Source organism: Lagopus leucura, unplaced genomic scaffold, assembly GCF_019238085.1.
Source record: "Lagopus leucura isolate 7727_CA_CO unplaced genomic scaffold, USGS_WTPT01 Super-Scaffold_100039, whole genome shotgun sequence".
In the NCBI taxonomy this organism is placed as follows: domain Eukaryota; kingdom Metazoa; phylum Chordata; class Aves; order Galliformes; family Phasianidae; genus Lagopus; species Lagopus leucura.
In genome coordinates, this window is record NW_024962288.1 from 930,736 (window position 1) to 953,923 (window position 23,188).

At 54.9% G+C, this 23,188-nt stretch overlaps 3 protein-coding genes across 3 annotated transcripts; 1 reads left to right on the forward strand and 2 right to left on the reverse strand.

Annotated features, from left to right (window-relative positions):
- Positions 1-226: 226 nt before the first annotated feature.
- On the reverse strand, positions 227-6,127 carry PIGT (phosphatidylinositol glycan anchor biosynthesis class T). Its single transcript, XM_042883629.1, has 12 exons — positions 5,962-6,127; positions 5,521-5,698; positions 4,619-4,746; positions 3,492-3,592; positions 3,272-3,358; positions 2,843-2,930; positions 2,670-2,767; positions 2,282-2,447; positions 1,977-2,177; positions 1,269-1,434; positions 1,052-1,135; positions 227-726 (listed from the first exon to the last, which is right to left on the reverse strand). The coding sequence occupies exons 1-12, from the start codon at positions 6,125-6,127 to the stop codon at positions 474-476; spliced, it is 1,716 nt and encodes a 571-aa protein (XP_042739563.1). The 3' UTR covers positions 227-473.
- Positions 6,128-7,336: 1,209 nt separating this feature from the next.
- DBNDD2 (dysbindin domain containing 2) lies at positions 7,337-13,428 on the reverse strand. The gene is made up of 4 exons (XM_042883624.1): positions 13,346-13,428; positions 9,275-9,430; positions 8,659-8,802; positions 7,337-7,927 (listed from the first exon to the last, which is right to left on the reverse strand). Exons 1-4 carry the CDS (start codon positions 13,386-13,388, stop codon positions 7,722-7,724), a joined length of 549 nt encoding a protein of 182 aa, XP_042739558.1. The 5' UTR covers positions 13,389-13,428; the 3' UTR covers positions 7,337-7,721.
- A 97-nt stretch (positions 13,429-13,525) lies between these two features.
- Positions 13,526-22,894, forward strand: TP53TG5 (TP53 target 5). The gene is made up of 8 exons (XM_042883606.1): positions 13,526-13,553; positions 13,771-13,792; positions 14,540-14,687; positions 17,218-17,283; positions 17,366-17,502; positions 17,757-18,032; positions 19,781-19,928; positions 21,943-22,894. The coding sequence occupies exons 1-7, from the start codon at positions 13,526-13,528 to the stop codon at positions 19,842-19,844; spliced, it is 741 nt and encodes a 246-aa protein (XP_042739540.1). The 3' UTR covers positions 19,845-19,928; positions 21,943-22,894.
- Positions 22,895-23,188: the final 294 nt, after the last annotated feature.

A 23,188-nucleotide genomic window follows, 5' to 3' on the forward strand; every position in this document is an offset into this window, starting at 1 on the left:
GATGGTTCGTTTGTAAAGTGGCTCAGCTGTGGTACAGGCTGGAAGGAGGGCACTGGAATGTGGCACTGTGGCAGAGCAGGTGGCACCACCTCTGATCCCTGTGCTGCCCTACAGCTCTCTGCATCTGCTCCCACTGACTGCAGCACTTTGCTGCAGCCCCACAGCACACGGGGCTCCCTCTGCCTGTGGTGTCAGGAAACAAACCCAAAGAGGAGCAGCACAAATGTACAAAACAGCTCAAGTTTACTTTCAGCATAATTCCCTGCACATAAATTACCCCTTCTCCCAAACAGAATACTTAACACGTTTCCTAACCCTGTACAAGTGCAGTTCAGTAGTTAACGAGCTTAGAGCTGCTTCCCACCTTAATTACAGAAGCAATCCCTTAGCTTGTAGGACCCAGGAGAGGGATGCAGGCAGCAAAGGCAGGAGGCAGCAGGGCTCTGCTCCTCCCAGGGCCGTGCCCCAAGCTCTCAGATGGGCGGCACACCCCTGAGCCTGCGGATGACATTGGCCAGCCGCTTGGCCAGCCCTCCACGGCTGGGCTCCTCCACGTGGAATGTCCTAGTTAGCAGGTTGTAGAAGGAGCCATAGCACACAGCCACCACCGTGCACGTCAGGCAAATGACATTGTAGGGCATGCTGAAGTCTGGTGTTGGCAAGTTCACCAGCAGTGGCTCCGTGTACAGGCGCAAGAAATAGCTGGAGCCATCGGAGGAAGGAAACCTGGAGAAGGGAAGCAGGAGTCAGCCTGCACAAGACAGACTTTGTGCTGTTCAGCCCCAGGCCTGCGTGGCTCTGGAAGTGCTCACAGCCCCTTAGGGTCAGGCTCTCCTGAAGACCTCTGAATCCCATAGGAAATCACAGAAGAGGCAGTGGGGACCTACACCAGCAGTTGCCTCTTGTAGCTGCCTCCCTCACAAGGACCCCTGACACACCACAGACACCTCCAGGACCCCTGAGGTTTTGCAGGTTGGTGAAGCCCAGATGGGATGACAGCTGCAGCAGGCCTGCAGCACATTCCCTCTTCCCAGCAGAAAGGCACACTCACAGTGAGGTGAAGAGTGGACTCTCCTCCATATTCACATCCTTCATTGCGATGACACTGGGCACCAGGGCACTAAGTACAGATGAACTAAGAAGACAAAGGATATATTGGTGTCAGTCTTGCCAGTGAAGAGAACAAAAGTTCTTCCCACCCCAGAAACCCAGGCAGCAAGTGCTGCACATAACCCAGAAGGAAATGAGAAGCTGAGAGGTGACTTTACCTGACGTAGAAGCCGTGATTAGGGTCAGGCGGGTACTCTGTCCACTTCAGTAAAGCCCTCTCAAACTGAATTGTGATCTTGGTGGCAGAATTGGCTGGAAGCTGGATCAGCATTTCCAGGAGGTGAGGTCGTTTCCTGTCTTGGGCTGGCTGGTAGTGAATATAACCTAACCCCAAAGACACATATCAGTGGCATGGGCTGGGGGGAGGAATGGCAGGGGAATGTCCAGCCTCACACTGCCCAGAGATCTCCACAGAGTGGATAATTTTGCTTCCCCTGTCTTGGCAAGAGTTTTTCTGGGCAAGTGAAGATGCACGGGTAAAAAAAGACATGTTAAAGCTAAATCTGGCTGGTCTTCAGCAATGATGACGCATGAAAGTCAGTGTTCAAAAAGAAAGGTAAAAATGTAAAATGTAATCAAGTCAACAATTTTAAATTAAGGTTCCTTTACTGCCCAAATCAATTTGCTTTGGTTCAGCATCTTGCTGGTTTATGAAACACTGTCCACGTGAGTCTATAGGACAGACTTATTAAAAGCAAATCTTGAGTGATAGACTGAAGGCTGGGAAAACACCGTAAGATATTTCATTTCCCAGGCATGTTACCCAGTTATTGTTGGGTCCAAGGGAGGGAACTAAACCATCTCTGGAATGTGCTGCTTGTGCCAAGGGATTCAGATGGAATATGCTGCCAGGAATGTCTACTTACTTGGCTTGTTTTCTTTTCCCTTGGTTATGATAGTCAGAGTGTGCACATAGAGTCGCAGATACCATGGCACAGTCTCCAGCAGGATCACAGGGAAAGCACGGTATGGGTGAGTGTTGTAGATGAGCGTGCTGATTTCTCCAGTCTGCAGCCCATACCCACTTACATAGCGCTGAGCATGCATTATGGGTGTAGACAGTTCCGCTGCAGAAAGGAAAAGGAAAGAGGAATGAGAGGCTGATGACAGGAGCTTTTGGGCCCGCAGCCCTGGCCAGCAGTGCAGAGGAGATAACGCTGTGATCACTCACAGCTGTCTTCAGGCCGCTTCCACTTCAGCTGCACATTGAGGCTACGAGATGTATTGAAGAGCACAGGGCTGAGCAGGTCATAGACTGCATATGTTGTCTTGTCTCCTTGGACAATTGTTTCGTGTACAGATGTTGGTGTGGGGGTCACTTCCAGTAACTCTTTTTCCTGAGAAAGCGAGTGGACCATGCAAAGAAAAATTGCTCTTGAAATAAATTGTGGTGCTGGGCAAAACCCTACTCAGAAGCAGCCAGCCTGAGCTTTCCCACCCAACAACCAGTTCAGCACGCTTGCTGACACCTCTGAGCTCAGTCCCTGATGTAAGAGGCAAGGATGCTTCAGTGCCACTGAACTGAGAAAGCAGGAAGCTCCCTCATCCATGGGTGTTACCTTGTTCTTAGGAGAGATATCAACGTAGACCTTGCTCTCTGATGCCAGAGGACACGCGTCGGTAAGGGTGCGAGAGAACATCTTAAACAGGGACCAATCTGTGGGAGGCAAATGCAGTGATGGATGGTTTGAGCTGGGCTGTAGGGAGCACAGCATAGTGGTGCTGAGCTTACCTTTCTTTCCTTGGCCAGTGGTAAAGCTGTCAAAGACCACAGTGAGTGTCTGCCTGAGCTCCCAGGAAACAGCCAGGCAGGAAGCATCCTGTGGAAGAGATAGCTTCAATCACACCTTCTGGAAAGGCAAGACAGAAGGACTGCAAGAGTCCCATCAGGGCACACATGAGACCAGAAAAAGTGTGAGATACTGCAGGGGAGGTGGCCAAAATCATGTCACTGAACAGAGTCACAACAATGAGGCTAGTTTTCCCTGAGTTTTCCCTAGGGAGTGATAAAGCTTCCTACAACTCAGCACCAGTTAAAGCTTGCTAAAACTGAATTCTCCTCAATTTGTAGAGCACCAAGTGGCCATGAGACACCCTGCACTGCCCAGCTGCTGGAGCAAAGCGGGAGGAGCAGGAGGGAGCCACTGAGCTTGATGCTTACCCGGCAGATGGGGCGGATGTGCACTGCCTGCGAATGGTAGCTGCTGTGGAACAACCGCTCAGCCTTGAGCAGCACAGCCAGACCAGCCTGCAGGGGGAAGAGGAAAAACTCAGTCCGTGGTCTGCTCTCTGCAAGGCTTTGAGACTTCCTTGTGCACATTACTGAATTGCACCTAGCTCCACAGAGTGTATCCCAGTGCTGGAACAGAACTCGCCATTACCTTTGAGCCACATGGCAGCAGCTTCTTCCAAGGTGTGAGGTTCTCTGTGCAGACCACCTCCCGGGGCAGGACGGCATATCGCAGGAGACGGTGATCTGTCCCTGTGTAGGGAAGTGGAGAGTTAGCAGTCTGGGACTGGTTAGCCTGGAGAAGCGGAGGCTCAGGGGAGACCTTTTCACTCCCTACGACTCCCTGAGAGTTGGGGGTCAGCTTCTTCTCCCAGGTAATAGCAATAGGATGAGAGGCAGTGGCCTCACGTTGTGCTAAAGGAGGTTCAGATTGGATATTAGGAAGAATTTCTTCTCTGAAAGAGTTTGGAACAAGTTGCACAGGGAAGTGGGAGAGTCCTCATCCCTAGAAGTGTTTAAGGAAAGTGTAAATGTAGCACTTAGGGACATGGTTTAGTGGGCAGCATCGGTGGTAGGTGGATGGTTGGACTAGACAATCTTAAGAGGTCTTTTCCAACCTTAATGATTCTATTGTTCTGCTGCAGAAGCAGACCAGTTCCATTCTCTAGTGTACCTCAGAGCCCAGCACCCTTTGAAGGTGCCTAAAATGCCACAATCTCAATCAGAAATAGATCCTACTTGTTCAGAGTGATTTGGAAAGACTAAAGTAAGGGTATTTCTTTGCAGATTTTTTTTCAGAGTGCCTTAAATCCTGCAGTTCTCACTGGATGCTTTGTAAAACATGTTTCAGAGATAGCTAAGGGCTTGCAAGCACCTGCCACATATTTATTTCGGGTTTCCTCTGCATAAATATAAGCTTCAATAGTAGGGAGAGGAAATGCTTCCAACAAGTTAGCAATCCCCACTGTACATATGTCTGTATTCAGATAGGGCACTGCCAGCTGCTGAAGTAAGGTTAGCTGATAGGAAACAGTGGGAACACTTGTTCTCCTGAGCGAGCTAGAACAGCACCAGCCTCTCTGGTATTTGTTCACGGACACAGGATTTCCCTTTCTAGGGATATCTCATCACAGTGACATCAACGCAGGAAAAAACACTGCTAGTGCAGGAGTCCCTGCAGGACCTGCACCCAGATGTGCCATGGGGGCAGTAGAACTAAGGCTAGGGACAAGAGTCAGTGCACAAAGCCAGCTCTTCAGATGTGTGGGTCAGGCTCACCATTGGCTACACCCAGGGGTTTGAAGGACGCTGTTGGAGTGACTGTGTTGGTGGAGTCAATGAAGTTCAGAGAAGCACAGAATATTCCCGAGAGGATGTTACTCAGTTCTTTCCAGGCTTTGTCAACACTGCGTGAGAACAGACACCAAAGATTACTCATTAGCTTGGAGCCTCTGAATAACAGGTGTTAATTCAGTAACATCCAATAACATACTGCAGTGACCACACTGGCTTTCAGGAGCTTTCAGGTTGTTGGTCACTCACTGTCCACCCCTCCCAGTGCTTTGTTCTGACACATGAGATGTGGGTGTTTACTGCAGGGGCAGTTGCTGGGCTGGCAGTGAGTGGTACGTAAGACTGGGGGAGCAGTGAGCAAGTGGTGGGGGCTGGATGGGGCAACTTAAGGCAGCTTTCAGTGGGATGGCAGGACAGAGAGAGCTCTGTGAATCCACACTGAGCTGCTGCAGCCAAGCTAGAGGGAACGTGAGACACGGAATGGTGACAGATAGTGTATAGGAGTCAGAGGAAGTGAGTCATGGGTAAGAGCTTGGGGTGTAACCCTGCCACCACAGCCAGAGCTTTGTCATCACAGAGACAAGAGGGAATTGTTCCTTGAGTGAACAAGAGCTTTCTCTCCCTGCACCACTCTGCTCTTCAGACTGAGCACTGGTCCATTCTGTTTCTCCTTACAGCTGCTCCTTTCTTACAGGTCCTTCACTCCACCTGACATCAAACCATTTCTAGCTGAAGGCGAGCCCCAGCAAGCAGTACCTCTGAGGAGAGGAAGCTATGGACACCATGCTGCAGGGACAGATGTGCTGCCTGCTCTCCATCTGCAGCCCTGCATCCCGCCTGGACAAGGCTACAATCCCATAGATGCAGTGGTTGCTGGAGGTACGTACTCAGGGACGGTGTCCTGGAACCAGACCCAGAGCTCAGCGCCAGCAGGGGCCCCCAGGGGCGGCTGCCCCCAACTCTGGGTACTCCAGAAGCCCTGTGTAAGGGCAAGGTGCAGCTCCTGCACGCCGTGTGCCGCAACCAGTTGCCCCAGCGCCTTCGGGAAGAGCCTGTAGTGAGAGACTACGGGGGTGTGAATGCCATGACGTCACCGCTGCGACACCGCGCCTCCGCCTGCTGACATCATCAACCCCATGTAATCACGCAGCCCTGTTCCCGTGTCACCGCACCCCACGGCATCAGCACCGAGTAGCCTCGCCTCCCTTATCGGTACGTGGCGCGACACGACCTTCGACCCCGCGTGACGTCACCACAGCACGTGCGACGTCGCACACCCTCCCACGTGACGTCACACCCGCATCTCCGACGTCACCGCGCCGCCCTACCTGCCCCGTGCTGCAGGTCGGCGTCCCAGCGCGTGCGGAACTGGAAAACGGCGGCCACGTCCCCCACGGGCAGAGGCCGCAGCAGCAGCTCCTCCCGCAGCACGCCCCGCGTTGTCCCCTGCCCCAGCCCCGCCGCCAGCAGCAGCACCAGCCCAGCCGCCAGCATGGCCGCCCGCCCCGCCCACCTACTTCCGCTTCCGGTCCTGCTGCCCAATGGCGCCCGCTTCCGGCGTCGCGGCGGAGGTGCGGGTCGGCGATGCTGCCTGTGTGCTGTGGCGCGCTGTGTGGGCAGCGCCCGTCTCGTTGCCCGGGCCCGGTCAGGGCAGTGAGTTGTCGCCGGCTCCAGTGGCGACGGCATGCATATAGCCCGCGTGGCAGGAGCCTGGGTTCTCCTCTGAGAGCTTTCCTTTGCTCCTGCCGTCTGTGGGCTCTGCGAGGACTGTCCTCAAGGCCCAGCGCTGCCCTCACTGCCTGCGGTTCCCTCTCCTCGGAATGCCCTTCTGCTTTCTGGTCTCCCTGTGATGTGTCTGTCCTGCAGGCAGCAGATTCCTTTGGGAGTGGGCTCGTCTGCACGCTGCTTCCATGTGCTAATCTCAGGAGGAAGGCCGCACTGAGACGATGCTGGCACAGGGCCATGATGGAGCTCCTCATACCCAGAGATGCAGTGCCCTCTGTGCAGGACTGCTTGCCTGCAGCGTGGCAAGAACGTTCCCCTGGGGAACAGCTGAGTACACAGTGTTCCTACATCCCTGTTGCTTATCTCCACACTCTTTCACTTGTGGGTTGACTGTGGCTCTGCTGACGCAGCGGGGGCAGTGACAGCACTTTCCTGGCCTACATCTGCTGATAGAGGTAGTAGGCCCTGCTTGTCCTGGCTCACAGGAAGCCAATGAGGCAAGCTGCAACAGGGCTCCACTGCAATGGCTCCTCCTTCACTCCTCCAAATCAGCCTCCAGCCAGGATGATGATCCTGTACTATGTTGGAGGAGCAGCTGATGCTGTGTGTGCTGATGGACTCTGTCAGCCAGTTTGCGTAGGAAATCATCCTGGTAGTTACAGGTCACCAGCAAATCTCCTGAGGTCAGCTGTGCCATGCTGCAGCCTCTGGCTGCTTGCCTCATGGATGCAGCACTGCATGGTGACCTGCCTGTCCACACATGACCTGCTTTGCAGAGCAAACAGAAGTTTGTGCTGCCTGTTCCTGCATGCAGGACTTCACCCTGTGCTGGAGCTGGGATGCATAGCAGGAGAACTGTATTAGTTTGCTCCCAAGTGCACTCCCAGCACACTTGCTTTAGAGTTCTCTCCTTCCTGCAATCCCCACCTAACCTTCATCCCAGTGCTGTTTTCTCCCAGTAACACACACACCCACTGCTTGGTTAGATAGGAGTGTTATTTCTCTGTATGCCTTTGTTAAATGCTTGTCTGGATAGGGTGTTTGTCAGTGGGACAATGGGAGCTGGGATCCCAAGGGATGGTTTCTGGGAATGGTGGGGCTGTGGGATGCTGAGCATTTGAGGGGAATGAAGCAAGGGAGTGTTAGCAGCAAAGCCTGAAGAGTTAATTTTGGGAGCCTACAATACCCATTTGCTTCTCCCTTGGATGCCAGGAAAACCTGCAGAGGGAGAGGAGGGGAAAACTCTCTCTCCTCTCCTGCAAGGCAGCAGTCCAGGATGGGGTTTACTGAGTGCCAGCAGCTTTCCTTCCTCCAGGCTGGCAGGTCCATCCAGAAGAGGCTGGGAGCAGAGCAGAGCTGGCTGCTAGCTTCTTGCTAGCTCTTTAGGACTGTCCTCCTGCAGCTCCTCCTCATCTGACTGCACCACGGGGGTCTCAGCCCCCTCCTCGCTGGTGTCCAGGCTGTTGGGATCCGTGGAGACAGAGGACGTGGAAGAAATGCGTGACTTGGTCTCAGCTGCATTGGGCACTTGCAGGGTGATTTCCTCTTGGCACTGGCTGGCATCTGCTCCTGGAGGAGAGAGAGGTAAGAGAAGGGAGAAAAAGGCTTCTGGAGGCTTCTTCCCCCAAAAACTTCAAAGCTAACCCCCCCCTTTCCCCCCCCCCCCCCCCCCAAGTTATTAATCTGTAGGCCACATTTTCTCCTTCACCCCTCTTTGGGGTGCAGTGGGAGCTGTGTGGCCGCTCTAGCCGTTCCCCATCTCACCCCCCTGGCTTGGCTCTGGGCTCTGCCTTGCATTCCTTCCCCATTTTTGGTAGCAGAGCCTTCTCTGTCTTGTGTGAAGCACGGCTCAGAGCCATGCTGTGTGAGGCCATGAGCTGCAGTCACAGGATGTGCTGGGGAAATGTCTGGCTTGGCCTTGGTGACTCGCTGCAGTACATGTGCGTGGGGAGGAAGATGCTGGCATGCGGGGCTTTCCCTGTGGGACGTCTGCCCAGCTTTGCTGCTGGCTCATGGGGCTGTCTGTGCTTGGGCTCTCTTATCTTCTGCAGTGCAGCATATTTACAGGGTCTTTACCTCTGGGCTGTGGAGGTGGATAGTGGCATGGACCAGCCCAGGGTGAGGTCTTGCCAACCTCGTGGTAACCAGCAGCAAGTGACTGTCTTTGTATGGAGGATGTGTGTATGTGCACATGTACACAGAGCACTGGGACAGGTCGAAGTGGCCAGGGCTGAAGAAGAAGCTGGTGAAGATGCTGGAGGCAGGAAGAGCTCCCGGTCTGGACCACAAAGGGCTCATACCTGTCAGGGGCTCAGAAACGCTGCTCTCCTCTGTCCCACAGGCCAGAAACACATCCACAGTGTCCTGGTCTGACAGGTCCATCATGTCCATCTGCTCCAGCACGTCCACATTCACCTCCATGGAGGAAATGCTCCCCAAGGGGGCTGCAGAGACAGAGGTCAGCAAAAAGGTGAGTGCTAGTGTCAGGCAAAAAGCACCAATAGCCCATGCAAGCCTGTCTGGCCCATGGATTTCATGAAGAACTCCAAAATGGGAGGCCAGCCTTGCAGTGGAGAACCAAATTGCACCTGCTGGTAAGAGGTCCAAATGAGAATCACATTTGCTTAAAACATCCCCTGGAAAACTCTGCTGTCACCACAATCCCTGTTCCAGCTCCAAACTGCTGTCTGGAGAGCCAGTGACTATGCAGGCAGCCAGCCTGGGTACCCCAGTTCAGTGCCTTTGTTAAGTGGAGTGAGTAATCCATGTGCACACCCACACGCAGCATGTGTGCCCTGTCCGTGCAGGACATGCTGTCCCTGGCTGCCATTTAGGCTGAGGACATCCTGCCAATCTCTAATCTGTACCTGCTCCCTGAAGCATGTCTAGTCCTGCTCCGCTACCCACAGCACTTACGTCTCCGATGCTCCAGCTGCAGGTGAGACACGGGGAAGAAGAAATCCACTTCATGCTGGAAAACCTCCTCAAAGAATTTCTGCCGCTCCCGTAGTTTCAACTGCTGCTGCTGCTGCATCTGCTCCGCATCCAGGCTGCGCTGCCCCGGCTCCATGTCTGGGGAAGAAGGCAAGGAGGGTCAGGCCAGGCGGGCTGACAAGCCCTTCTGCCCATGTCTGCTCACTCGGCACTGGGTAGGTGGTTCTCTCTGCTCTGCTTTGCACACTGATCTGGTCACTATGAGTGGATGTTATGTGCAAGAGTGGCAGTGGCACTTGCCATGCTGGAGTCGGCTCTCACTTCTGAGTGTTGGGAAGCCAGGAGCTGGGAGCTCATACGCTGTTTTCACTGCTGCTGAAGCAAATTATGGTGGGGGAAAAGGGTGTTGATGTGAGATCAGTCATTTTAAGCACATGTTTAAAATTCATCTTTCTTGCTGCAAATCAGTGTTGTCTGTGAACGTTAACATGCAGGGGAAATTCCCTGGAACAAGAATTGGCATTAGTGCTCCAGGCTTCCTGGGCTGAGGAATGCATAAGGAATAAAAAGCATTAGCAGCCTTGTTACCCCTGCACACGCTCACTCCCACTGCCCCCCCTGCCGCCACCACTGCCATAAATACAGCCGCACCCACGCTCGCAGGCTCCCCCACTCACATCCCCTACTTGCACAGCCAGCTTGGCTTCTGCCTGCACAAACATTTTCATTCCTGTAATTCCTCCTGCAGTTCAGCGCCGGTGCCTGTGTCCCTGGCTCACATGGGAGTGAAGAAGCCCTTGGGCAGTTGTTGAAGGAAAGCAGCAGGGAGTTGTTGCTGCATCCCAGGACCTGGTACATCCCTTTCGGGTTGGGTACCCACAATGGCAAGGACCCAAATGCCACAGATGCCACATGGCCAGTGGCCCTGGCTGCTCCCAGGCTGGTGTTTGACCTCAGTTGTTCCAGATTTCCTCCCTGCAGCTCTTGGCCCAGCCAGCACAAGGAAAATGTGATTACTGGAGCAGGCAGTGCAGTAACCAAGGAAACCAAACAAACATCCCCTGCTCTGAGCACAGCCCAAACCCTCCACTCCTCGGGGTGGGGTGAAGGGAATCAAGCAGCAGGCAGCGCCCAGCATCCTCTCCCTGTCTGGTAGAGCAGGGGCAGAGACAGCAGGTGGTTGTCAGCAACGCTTAGTGGCAGGACACAGACTGGAGGGAGGTGGTGGGCCTGGTGTGTTATTCTGGGGATAAATGTCACATCATCTCAGAACTCTTTTAGGGCTTCTGTGCCCTCTGCATGCCATTCTCCGGGGCATCCTTCGGCTGAACCACATTCTGCATGCAGCACAGAGCACTCAGGTCTGGCCATCACACACTTCCTGGAAGCAGCTGCGGCCCTCAGCAAGGCAATGCCAGGGCAGCAATCCTGGCTGCCTGAAGGGGCCTTTGCTTTGCTGTGTCTGGCCGCTGGGCAGCCATACAGGTGTAGAGCCCAGGCTGATAGCCGTGATGGCAGAAGCAGGGTTCAGGTTTAGCTTTCATAGCTGCATTCCAGTGCTGCTGCAGCACCTTCCCAAAGATACCCTACTTTCAAGGTAAGGTGGAGGGTTTCTAAATTCTCCTCCAGTACAAATACAAAATAAACCAAATGCCAGCAGGTGCTGCCTGTAGTGCCATGAGCTCAGCTGATCCTTGCCATTCACCTTCCCGCTGCCCCTCTCTTCTCCACCATGATACATGGGATAAGTGCACGATGGGGTCAGCCAGGACAAGTGCTGGTGGCAACATTCCTGTGGTGCACAGCGAAGGCATGCCGGGATTTCTCTTGTGGGAAGAATTAGCCGGACCTGTTTTGTTTTTTTTTTTAAATGAACTTGTTTTCAAGCTCTCGCTGGGGTGCTGAGCACGAGCTCTGAGCTGCTATTATGTGCGTAACACAGCAGCTGCACAGCTCTGCCCTGCCTGACCCGTGACCACGGTGAGAGTCGGGGATGGAGCCTTCCCCGCCTCCCAGGGCTCTTCCGGGCACGCAGGGAGCAAACAGCCCCACTAGTGTAGCTGCTCCCCAGCGGTGCTGGCTGGAGACATAAAGGAGAGCAGCGTTCCCTGCCGCTGCCCTTCGCCATGTGACGGCCGGTCATGCTCCCACTGCCAGCGTGGGGATTGTCTCATCCTGCTGGCATGTTCCCACCGAGCGACACGTTCACACGCACAATGCGGCCCCTGTGCTCCGCGGAGGATTTGTCAGTACCTGCTGGTGGCCTGGCTTTCGTTACTATTGTCATGGTTATTGCTACAGCCTCTCAGCCATGGGACCAGAAGCTTATCTGCATGCACAGCCAGGCCCTCCTCGACGGCAGGGCCACGAGCACCCTGCTGCCCGCAGATCCTTCCGGCTCTCACAGCTCGCTGGGCTGTGTGAGGAAGGGACAAGCTCCAGGGATGCTGCTGGCATGGGGCGAGGGCAGAACAGAGTTCAAGGGGGCACCGGCTGAAAGGCGCCAAGCCTTCACTCAGGCTGGGAGCAGAACGTGTTGCTGTTGCCTGGCTGTATTTCTGTGGGAAATGGACACATTTTGCATTTCTCCTTTTCTTGCAGGATTTCAGTACAAAACCCCCTCTGGGCCGGTGAATAGAAGGGGTGTATTTTGGGCTAGGAGAAGGCTTGTTAGTGGAGGCACAAAGCCAAACGGGGGTGGGAACGGCCTTTTCTTCAGCTCTTCAATTCCTTGAAGAAATTTCAAAGGAGCTGAGATTATTTTTCAGTAGGGAAAAAAGGGGTTGAGGAGAGTTCAAATGAGGGGTCACACCAAGCATGGTTCCCTGTTCCCTACAGAACAAATGAGTGGGAGCAATCCAGCTCAGCTACCTCAGCCCTTCTCCCTGCACTTGCCCTGGACCAAAACCTGACCCTGCACTTCTGGAAAGGATCAGGGCACCCCCAGCTGCCTGGCTTGCAGGACATGGGGAGACTGAAGCAGGGAAGATGCAGCTCCTCGACTGACACAGTATCCTCCAGGCAACCCTGCAGAGATATGGGCCTCTTCTTGTCGGCCCTGCCCCAGCAAAAACATGGCAGAGCAAGGGTAAGTCCCAAGGGCTCTCTGCTCCCTTAGCCTAGGGAGAAGCAGCTGGAGTGGAAAGCTGGGAATGCTGCAGAGAAGCGTTCAGGGTCATGCACGTGGAAATGGGATACTTGGACACCATGGCCGCCTGAGCATGAATTCCCTGCACGGTCCCTTCTCAGTCAGCTTTCCTGACCTCGTGTCGCAGCAAAGCAAAAAATAACCACAGCCTTGGTGAGAGGAAATGCACCAGAAGAGTGGAAGGGAAGCGGTGGTTTTGGCAGAGCTGTTCGCTGGGAAAAGCGAGGAGGGCTGAGACGGGGAGGACGCGGCACTTTGTAACCCCTCTGTACAGCGGTTTCATCGCCTGCACTCCTCCAAGGCATCTCCAAATCCCCTGCGTCTCAGCACTAAAAATATCCCTGCCACCCAGAGCTCTTTTACCCAGCAGAGGCTGTGTCATAAGACCCTGCTATTTACGGGGCCCTGATTCAATTCTTACAGCCGCGGGAGGACGAAAAAGCCGGGAGGGCAGCACGGCGTGGGGAAGGGAAAGGCTCGGCGCGCAGACGGCTACGGCTCCCAGTCGTCCCACACCGCTGTTCGTGCTTTGCTCTGCTCGCTCTCTTCATCCCTTAAACCCTGCTGGTGCGGGGGCACCTGGTGCTCCGGGGGGCTCACGGACAGCCGCCTCTGCTCCTGTCCTGTGGCTAACAGGTCCCCGAGCTCAGTCGCTTCCCAAGCAGGTGCCCCCACTGCGCATCCCCATCCCGGGCTCGGGGCTTTCCACGCATCCCCCTTCCGAAGCAGCCGGACCAGCAGGCTGCAGCTGCGGGGCGAGCCAGGATTTGGGCTGGTAGGACTTCGAGGGGGGCATCGCCGCTCGGCAAGCAGCCCTTACAGCACGTTACAGGGCAGACCCCCTCCCGCTCCCGCTCCCCCTCCCTCCGAACGCTCCCCCGCACTCCGCCTCGCCCAGCACTCACCGGGCAGCCGCCGGCTGCGGCTCCGAGCCCCGGCGCCCGACATACGGCGGCGGCTGCTGAGCCCGGGCCGGCTTCAGCGCGGGGCTGCCGCTCGCCCATGGCCGCGCTGCGGGGCGGTGCTCGGTGCTGCGGGGCGGTGCCAGCGAGCGGGCGGTGCGCGGGGCTCGGGGGGCTGCGTGGATGCTGGAGCCCGGCGGGGTCTCTGCAGGTCTGGCTGCCGTGCGGAGGTCCCGTTGCAAGGGATGAGGATGCACGCTCTGCTCGCTGTGTCCTTTATTGTTATTATTATTAATATATATATTTTTTCCTCTGGCTAAAAGGAATCTCCGGACGCTGTTTGCATCCTTCTCCCGCTGCCTTTGCTGTCTGCCCCACTTGCTAGAAGCTGGGCAGAGCTGGAGACCTGTTGCCTGTGCTTCCCACAGCTGCTGGTGTCACCTCGTGCAGGTGATGTTGGTGACAAGGGGTGAGCTTTGGTGTGGATGTGGGTACCTGCAGGCCTGGCTTGCACCAGGCAGTGTGCCCACCCTGTCAGCCACCCCCGCTGACCCTTGCTGCGAAGGCGAGAGTAGGGCCAGGGAATGAGCTCAGCTCTGTGCTATGTGCAATGTCTGCACCCATTGGCACCGCTTCCCACCACAGCACACTGAGGCCGCTCCCTTGCTCAGGATTCCCTGCAGCACCCCAAGGTCCCTGGGGCTCTGTGCTCCCCATGTCCCCACTGTGGGCACAGCACTGGTGGTGCTGAGGGACCCACATGCAGGCATCTGTATGCTCCATCCTGCCTGGCTGGGAGGGGGCTGGGAGCCATGATATCAGCCACCCACAGCCTGACTCATCCCAGCTCTCCAGCACAAGCAGTGCAGCTCAGCAGGGCACTCATTTTATTCTGTTTAAACTGATAAGGCCCCACATAATGATTTTCACTCGTGACCAAGCGTGCCTGCTCCTTACCAAAGGGCAAGAGGGGAAAGAAGGGACACTGAAGGTGATGGAGAGTTCCCACTCGAAGTAGGGAGCCCTGAGAACAAACCTCTGATTGATACCCACAGGGATGGAGCCCAATTGTACTGCTGGGGCAAGCCCATGGCATTGTCCTGTGCCATCCTAACCACAGTGCCCTGGTCCCTGGGAAGTGTCCCCAGGAGATGCAGGTCACTGGCCCAGGTAGGGAATGACACATCTTCTTTCCAGGACACAGAACTCAGCTCCTGCCAAAAATCCTCAGGGGACCCAGCATCAAAGTGTGGTCGTCATCAGGGGAAAATGCAACGTGACTTGTTCCTCCTGCTGCTCCCGGTCAGGTTTCTCCCTTCTATTACAGGTTTGCAACAAACAGGAGGTGAGTCAGGGCGAGTGGGGCGGGAGGCGAGGATGGAGCTGGGGAGGGAGCAGCTGCACAGTGAAAGGTGAGCTGGTGCTAGGCAGGTGAATCATTCCGTGGGGAAAATCGATCGTAATCCTCACAGGCAGTGCTGGCAGTGAGGCACAGCTTGGCTCGTTTGGTAAATTGCGGAGCAAAGAGAAAAACAAGGCAAGGCTTTTTTTTTTCTGAGGCAATAAATTGCGAGGGAGCAGCCTGCGGAGCTGCAGCAGCCGCATTCCCTGGGCTCCTTAAAAGGGAGATTTTAGTCTGGGACAGCAGGGAGAGAGCAAAGCCGTAAACACCCTCACAGGAATGTGGCTGCTGAGAAATGAGGCTCCCACAGCACTGGGGGAAGCAGGGCCATGCTCTTGGCCGTGCCCCAAGAGAACACCGGTGTCCTCAGGTCTGGTGGTCCCCAGGGGGCTCTGACCTAGTGCTGTGTCCCTGCATCCCAGGTCCATGCCCTGCAGACGTCCCCATGGCTGGCTGGTGGCATGGGATCTGGCAGAGCTGCAGGGCAAGGCATGGCTGCTCGCATCAGTGACTGCCCTGTGCATTTGGGGGGGTTCCCTTTCTACTCTTTTAATCTTTTCACTCCCTCGGGATCTACAGACTGCCCCTCGGGGATACTTGTTTCTGACATAGCCCTGCACTTTTCTCCCACACCAGAATGTGTTGCATTTCTGTTGAAGCCTGTCTCGCTCCAATTTATAGAAGGGAGATGAGGTTCTTTAATATCTGCATACCCGGTGTGAGATTAAGAAACAACGGTTCATATGTTGTTGCATCCAGTTTATTACTAAGACCTAATCAGGGAGACAGGGAAGGGAAGGAGGGCGATAGAAAAGATGGAAAAGAAGCAGGAGTTGTGTAAAGCGGGGATAGTCACCAGCAGGATCCAGCAGCGTCCTGTTTCACGGTGTTTGAAGGTCCCGGGCAGAACGCAGCAGAAGACGGGGAGCAGCAGCGTGACCGGCCTTGGGCAGCAGGCAGGTAGACGAGGAAGTCGAGGAGCCAATTCTTGAAGCAGCAACAGCGGTCAGGCAGCAGGCTCAGGAGAGTTTGCCAGTATGCAGGAATCACCTCAATCTTCCGGAATCCCTCTGTTCTTCTTCATGAGGAGTCAGTATTGTCAGAAAACCTAACCCGTTCTTCATGAGGAATCCGTTGTCAGAAACCTCCCGTTCTTTATGAGGAATCTGTTGTCAGAAACCTCCCGTTCTTTATGAGGAATCTGTTGTCAGAAAACCTATCCTCATGGTTTTCAGTTCCTCTTTTATCCTCCTTGTTCTCCTGCCTACGTGACAAGGATGGGCCTCGAGCAAAGGTCATTGAGTACCTCCTGAGATGGCCATCATCCGGAGATAAGTCCACACAAAGGAGCACTTCACAGCTATTTAGCTGCAGTTCATCTCGCTCTTGTCGCCCCTGGTCTTGTCCATCTGCATCCCCCAGACAAAGGATCTCACAACCTTTGCCCAGGACTTGCCTGAACTTGTTCATCTGTGTCCTTCAAACAAAGGATTTCACAATCCTTGCTCGGGACTTGAACAAGTCCATCTGTGTCCCCAGCAAGCTTTGAGACACAGAAGTTAACAGTATAGTCTCTTACAAAGCCAGCTGGCAGGGATGGCTGCATGGACGCTCAGATGGGAACCACTGCCATTGAATGGGCTGCCAGAGCTGGGTGAAGGCATGGCTCACAGCGAGCCCTGCAGCACTGGACCTGTCATGTCAATGTCACCACACAGCCTCAGCCCCAGGGAGCCAGGAGACACTTGGCACAGGGCTGGGGGCAGTGTGGAGCTGGGACAGATGCTGGTGTTCAGAAGGACCGCAGAGGAAGAGCCATCCCAACACGCAGGGTACAGACAAGCATTCTTTGCCACTGTGTTCTTCTCACCCTTAAGCTGCTCCATCCCTGTACCCCTATTGAGCTCTCCCTCCATCAAGCTGATCTCCCATTGAGCTGTCTATCTGTTGATCCATCTCTGCCATTACAGGGCTGTCCCCATTCTCTTTGCACAGCTGGGTGCTGGGACTGGAATTCTAGTGTCACAGAACAGTGAGGTCACAGCCCATGACACTATGGCCACCAGCAGTGCCAAGAACAGCCCCCAGCACCTCTCCCCACAGCTTTGCATTGCCATCTGAGGCCACAAAATGAAATCAGCTGCACCCAGAATGAAATCAGCTGCACCCCAGGAGGTACAACGCTGTGGCATGGCACTGCACTCCCCGAGCCACCACCATGGGAACATCACAGGGAGGGGACCCTATCAGAGGGGTTGGGGTCTCCATGTGCCTTTGGCAATACCATGAGCTGGGAGAAGGCCCCACTGATTTGCCCACCCCTTGCTCAAATTAAGCATCTCTGCTTGGGGTGCTGCGTCTCCAACAAAGCCCAGGGCAACCCAGTGAGATGGATGCTCTCTGAGATGAGCTTGGTGCCACCCTAACCCTAACTGTGACCCTGTGACCCATCGCTGTTTTCTCCCCCTCTCAGGCTGGAGACCCAAGGGACAAGCCCTGCTCGCTGTGCACCGTGGAGCAGAAAAGTCGCCTCTGGAAAGTAAGGGTCCCTTGGCATCACCACAGGGACTGTGGGGCATGGGATGGTCTCTGAGCCCTACCCCTGTCCTCCTGCCCCACAGACACTGAAATCACTGAAGCTGCTTCGGCTGCTGAAGAGCACAAACCGCAGGGTGCAGCGGCTGCATACAGTTGCTGTGCACTGCTGGCGCTTGCTCACAGCACAGGGGCTGCCCGGCATCACATCACTGCTCCCCAGGTAGGTGGGGGTGCAGAGTCCGTGCCCCAGCCCTGCTGCTCTGCTGGGAAAGGACTACAGCAGGATAAAGCCCAGGGGTGTGAATTAGAGGCAGTTTGGGGTGGTGTGGGGAGGGTGCTGGGTTCCGCTTTAATGGAGGTGTGCAGACAGGTGCAGCCCATTGGGTGCACTGAGCCATGACCACCCGCACCCGGTGCTGGCATACAGCCCCTCTGGGCAGCACAGATGCAGGATGCTTTTTGGTCTGGGCTTAGGGAATGTCGCCACTTGCCAGAGCTGGAGGAGGCTGTGGACAACGCTGAGACCAGCTCGACCAGCAGCAACGCGGATGCACCAATGGACTCAGAGACAAGCACACCACCAACAGCTGTGGAAGCCAAGCGGGACTTATTGAGGACCCTTCCCCAGCGCTTCCACATGCCAGCCCCCAAAGTGCTGTGCCGGCCTTCAGCCCAGCGCTGGGTCAAGCCCTGCTGCACCCGATCCTGCGGAGAGAGCCTGGAGCGCACGCTCACCATCCATTACTCCCGGTGACCACCATTGATTGGCATGAGCACTGTCCTCACTGAGCAGGGCCACCCCCCTGAGCTCCAGCACAGCTCATCAGCTGCTGGCTTAACTTTCAGGGCTGCCTGAGGAGTTGGAGAAGAGCTGCCAGGAGACCTGTGGGGTGATGCACTCAGCCTTCTGCTATGAATAAAGAGGGTGGCCTATGCCTTACCAACACTGGCTGTCTGCCTCAGAACTGCTTTTAGTTTGAGTCTCCACTGTGCCTGTAAGAGGTTTCTACTTGCTTTGGACTCAGGGGATGGAGAATGCTGGGGTGCAGCCCCCCCCAGATGCAGGGATAGATGTGTACAGAGAGGAGGAGGTCTCTCTTCCGGGCACCCCAGGACACGCTGTGCTCATGCCCATGGGGCTCAGACACCACCAGCCCCCATAGTGATGCTGTCAAAGTTCCAGAAACCTCCTGCTCCCATCTGGGCTGGGGTAACCAAAGAATGACTCATTGGAGAAAAGCCAGGATCAGGCTGTAAAGATGCACAGTACCGTGTAATCCCCTTAAGGATATTACAGCAATGGGAGCTGCTGGTGCCAGAATCAACAAAGAATGTTTTATAGCTGGAGGTGCTGAAGTTGAAGGCTTTGAAGCCACATACACTTCAGGCTTTGTTCAAAGTGATGCACTGGGTTACCCAGGAGGCTCAAAGCACACAGCCTGAGGGTGGCTGCAGCCCCACAGCAATGGCAGCTCTCAGAGCAACACTGGGACAAGCACAGAAAGCACCAAATGAAGAGCAAGAGCACAAGGAGAGAGCATGAACCCAGAGCAATGCTCACTCTGCCCAGGTCTCCACTGCTGGAAGGCCCTACTGCACATTTGGGGTGACACGTGAGAGCTGCAGTCTGGTTTGACAGCGGCTTTCGGCTCTGCACAGAGCAGCGCACAGTGCACAGCACAGCGGGGCCAGTCCAGCAGATGGCACCCGGATCACATGGTGTTGGGGCTGCACAGCATGGAGTTGCACAACGAAGGAGGGATTCGTGGAAAAGGACAGGATTGCACAAGGCTGAGAATCCTAGGAAGGGACAGGGCTACACAACTGAGGGTTTGTGGGAAGAAGCAGGGTTGCATGAGTCTAGGAAGCTTAGCAGAGGATGGGGTGTATGTGGGATGCCCGGTGCACTTAACCCTTGAGACTCCAAATCCCACAGTTTCCCATGCAGCTCCATGTGCTGAGCTGCATTTTCCCAGGCTAGGGGGGTGAGTGCTGGCAAAGGGGTGTAATGGTGTCCATGGGCACAGGGAGCTTAGATGTGAGGTGCAGGCTGCATGCAGCCATGAGTGCTAGCAAAGGGCTGCAATGAGAACTGGTCTGCCTGTGGGCACTCATTAGCGATGGTTCAGCCTCCTTGTTAATTAACCATGGCCAGATCCACTAATTAGCTACGGCCAGAGCTGGCTGCCCTCCTCACGGAGGTGGGCGGGGATCCTGCAGGCCATGGGGTACCAGAGCTGGAGTGAGGGTAGTGGCATGGGGCGGCAGTGGGGCACGGCTGCGTTACCTGTGGTGCTGGGTAAGGCCGGGGCTGGGATCTGGGTTGGGATCTGAGTATGAGAGCCAGGTCCAGTCTGGATTCAGGAGATGTGGGCACGGGGAAAATCCTGTGCCTGGGATATCTGGGTGCTGGGGTCCCCTGCCTGCGCCACCCCAGGGAGGAGGTGGGTGTTGCCCCCAGAGGTCCCATGCTCACACCAACCCCTTGGTGCTGGCAGGGTATCTGGCCATGCTGCTGGCATCGGGCACCGCCTGCACCAACGTGTACCGAAGGGTCTCTGACTGCGTCCTGAAGCTGGGAGAGAGCATGGCCACATACGGGGAGGAGGACAGCATGGAGCTGCAGGGGCTGCACAGGGTCTGTGGGTGAGTACAGCCGTGCGAACCTCTGCTTTCATGTTTATTTGCCTGCCTCCTTGCTAGGCACCAAGCAGACGGGAGCTGGCTATGTACTGCTCTTTCTTCCCCTTTCTGCACAGAAAAACCAGCTCAGGGTGTGCAGCCTTCCCAGGACATGGCAGGATGCTGGGATGCAATGGGAATTTCTCAGTACTGTGTCTCTGAGCATGTGGGTTCTTGGTATTGGGGACAGCAGGGCACGCAGCACAGTGTGTGCTGTGTCTGGCTGCTGAGGGCTGATTCTTCTCTGCTGAAACTTCCAGCTCCAGGGCAGGTGAATGTGTAGGAGGGGGCTTTGAACAGGGACATAAAATAGAAGGAATGGAGGAAGGGGTCTTCCCAGGGGGGCAGGGGCTCAGGAACTGGCTTGTCCCAGTCCTGGTGAAGTGGTGACAGTGCATGACAAGCCTGCTGTGACCAGAGGAAAAAGACAATGACGTCCCAGTTTCCTGCCAGGAACTATTTCTGAATGACTGGCCTTTAACCCCATCCTTTCTCTGCCTTCCCAGAATCACAGTCCTCTCTCTGGGTACATGACTTGGGGGTGGAAGTGGAGCTGAGAGCATTGCACCAGCAGCATGGACATCTTGGTTCCCTAAGGGCTGTGTGACCGCAGCCCAGCAGCTGAGCAGGGGGGGCTGAGTGGGGCGAAACACTGCAGTGTGCCATCCCTGACCAAAAGCAGAAGTGGGTTGGGTGCTGCTTTGTGCCACCCTTTACCCAAAGGGGTGAGTCAGGCTAAACCCCTGCCTCGCCTGGCAGCAGGCTCTCATTATCTCAGGATATTTATTCTGCCACAGTGACTCTGTTTAATGAACTGGATCACAGCTGGCATTCTGACTTAAGCTTGGTAAGAAAACTAAATAAAGTTCTCTCATCTGCATGTCTGGAGGAAGGTGCCAACTCCAGCACCGGGCGCTTAAATAAACCAGGCTGTGCTGTTCTGGTGCTGGGGTCTGTGCTCCATTGCTGGGCTGGGATGTGAGCCTGGGGGCCCTGGGTAGCAAAGGTGCAGAGCCACTGCTTTTCTTTTTGAAGGGAGACCTGGGGAAGGTTAGCAGCAAGCATGGCTTAGAGCCTAATCTATCTTGGGGACAGGTTATCATTCTGAGAGAAACCACAGCTTCAAACCACACTGGTGAACCGTTCTGAGGTCTTGCTTGCAGGTGCTGGGGAGCTCTGCCAGCCAGTGCTGCCCGTGCCAGCTGGAGGAGTCACCAGGGCTGTGGCTCCAGGGCTGAGCACAGGCCATGGCATTTGCTGAGACTTTCAGGCTCCTGCTGGTTTATTTTGTGGGTTTGCATCTACAAAGTAGAGACCTCACCTGTGAGCTCAGCTGTGCTGGGACATGCTGTCGTGCTGCTGTTCACACAGCAATCTCCTAGGATGTCATCATCCCCTCCCCAGCACAGTGCAGCACTATACAGCAGCCTTTGCTTCTGGCACTGAGTCAAATACTCTGCTAGTCCCAAATACTCTGCAACTGAAATAATCTAAATAAACCTCCACAAAGCAACATGCCAAACCCAAACAGAGATGCCTGCTCCAGTCCTCCCCATGCAAGGCAGGGAGGCACAGCTCTGCCTGATGTCTTCACCTGGGGGCAGCTGCAGCTCATCCACATTGCTCTGCAGCTGTGGGCAGAGAGCTTATTGGGAACAGCTCAAAAGCAGCTTCTCCAGAGCCAGCTGGCTTCTTCAGCAAAGGTAAGCAGGAGCTGAGGGGCAGACACAGCACAGGACTAGTGCTGGAGTGTGCTAGGCTAGCAGGACTGCACCATCATGCTCTACATTGAAGTCCTGTTGGGATGCTGAACTTTTAAGCCTTAATAGAGTGGGTGTTTCCTGTTGGGCTGCTCTCTGTGCTCGTCCTGGGGCTCGAAATATTGAGGCTGTAGATGTTTGCAGGGTTGACTGGGCTCTGCCTGCTCCTTCATGCTGTGATACAGTAAGGGAATTAATGGTGTGGTTCTCTGCTGCAGGTACTGGGATGAGTTTCATGTCTGTGCCCTGACTGCTCTCTGGGAGTGCCAGAAGGAAGCAGCAGCCATCTGGGAGATGCTGAGGAAGGAGTCCCAAAAGATCAAATTCCAAGGCAGCCTGTTTGACCTCTGCAATCCCAGCACAGCCCAAAGCTTTGCCTGTATCTGCATTCCCCATGTGTCAGTTCTTAGCATCCCCCTCATCGTCACTTGGCTGAACTTATAGACCCCAGCTCCGTAAGTATCACAGCAAAGGTGCTGGCAGCACACTGGGGCTCCTTTCTGATGGTTTGCTTTTCCAGACCTTTGAGGAACACAGTGTGCAGTACCAGCAGACTCTCAGCTCTGCCCCGTGTCTGTGAGACTCTGAAGAGTTCAGCAGCATCTCGTGGGTTTCGCTATTTCTCTGTGATTTGGGACATTTGTCCCCTTTGGCCTCAGGGCACAAGCAGAGCTCTGGCTGCCTGCAGGGGATTTGGGGGAAAATGGGAAGTGAGTCACAAATACCAGATTCTTTTTGGACCTTTCCATGGCTCTTGTATGGAAGCCTGTTTGTTCAGCTGCCTGTTTCCACAATGTCAGCTCTCCAGGTTTTTGATTTGGGTGCTGGAAACTTGTGAGGTGCAGGGGATGGTGTACGTCCTGCAAAGAGCACAGAGGTGCTGGCTTTCTTTCTGGGAGGACACCCTGAAAACCCCACTGAAGAATAGCCACAGGTGCATGACCTCTTTCCTAGCACATATCTGGACTCCCAAGTAATTCCTGTGTTATGTGTAGATCACTTTTCTAAGGAAACGAAGAGGCAAGAAAATCTTTGGGTGGGGGGGAGATGATGCTAAGCAACTGTGACAAAACCTTTCTAAAGTAACTCTTTTGCTTTGATGTTTTTCCCAGTAGTTCTTGTAAGCAGCTCTGTGGGTGACTGTGTGTAATTTTATAGTATTAAATTCTGTTGCAGAGATTGAAGCTATTTGTCCTGCCTCCTGTTTGCAGTGCTGCCTCTTCTAGCCCCCCTTGCAGCTCAGAGCATTGTTAGTTTTGCAGCTTTGGTACAAGCACAGAAAGTATTTGCACTAGAGAGGTGCTTGCATGCAATTTCTGGGTATGCTAGAAAGACTGCTATTGGGAATACAGTGCAGTCGTGTGTGCAAGGACACTAAAAAAGCCCTGCCCTGCCTTACTGTGTAGGGGAGGAGGAGCCACGGGGACCCAGTGTGGCTTGGGGCCAGTGGTTCTCCCAGGGGAA

Coding starts and splice junctions, on each gene's coding strand:
- TP53TG5 (XM_042883606.1), top strand. CDS start 13,526: ATGCTGGAGCCCGGCGGGGTCTCTGCAG. Junction 17,503..17,756: donor ATCACATCACTGCTCCCCAG/GTAGGTGGGGGT, acceptor GTCTGGGCTTAG/GGAATGTCGCCACTTGCCAG. Junction 18,033..19,780: donor CTCACCATCCATTACTCCCG/GTGACCACCATT, acceptor TGGTGCTGGCAG/GGTATCTGGCCATGCTGCTG.
- DBNDD2 (XM_042883624.1), bottom strand. CDS start 13,388: ATGTCGGGCGCCGGGGCTCGGAGCCGCAGCCGGCGGCTGCCCG. Junction 8,803..9,274: donor GCAGCTGGAGCATCGGAGAC/GTAAGTGCTGTG, acceptor CTGTCTCTGCAG/CCCCCTTGGGGAGCATTTCC. Junction 7,928..8,658: donor CGTTTCTGAGCCCCTGACAG/GTATGAGCCCTT, acceptor TCTCTCCTCCAG/GAGCAGATGCCAGCCAGTGC.
- PIGT (XM_042883629.1), bottom strand. CDS start 6,127: ATGCTGGCGGCTGGGCTGGTGCTGCTGCTGGCGGCGGGGCTGGGGCAG. Junction 3,359..3,491: donor TGCTGCCATGTGGCTCAAAG/GTAATGGCGAGT, acceptor TTCCCCCTGCAG/GCTGGTCTGGCTGTGCTGCT. Junction 2,178..2,281: donor GAAGCGGCCTGAAGACAGCT/GTGAGTGATCAC, acceptor TCCTTTCTGCAG/CGGAACTGTCTACACCCATA.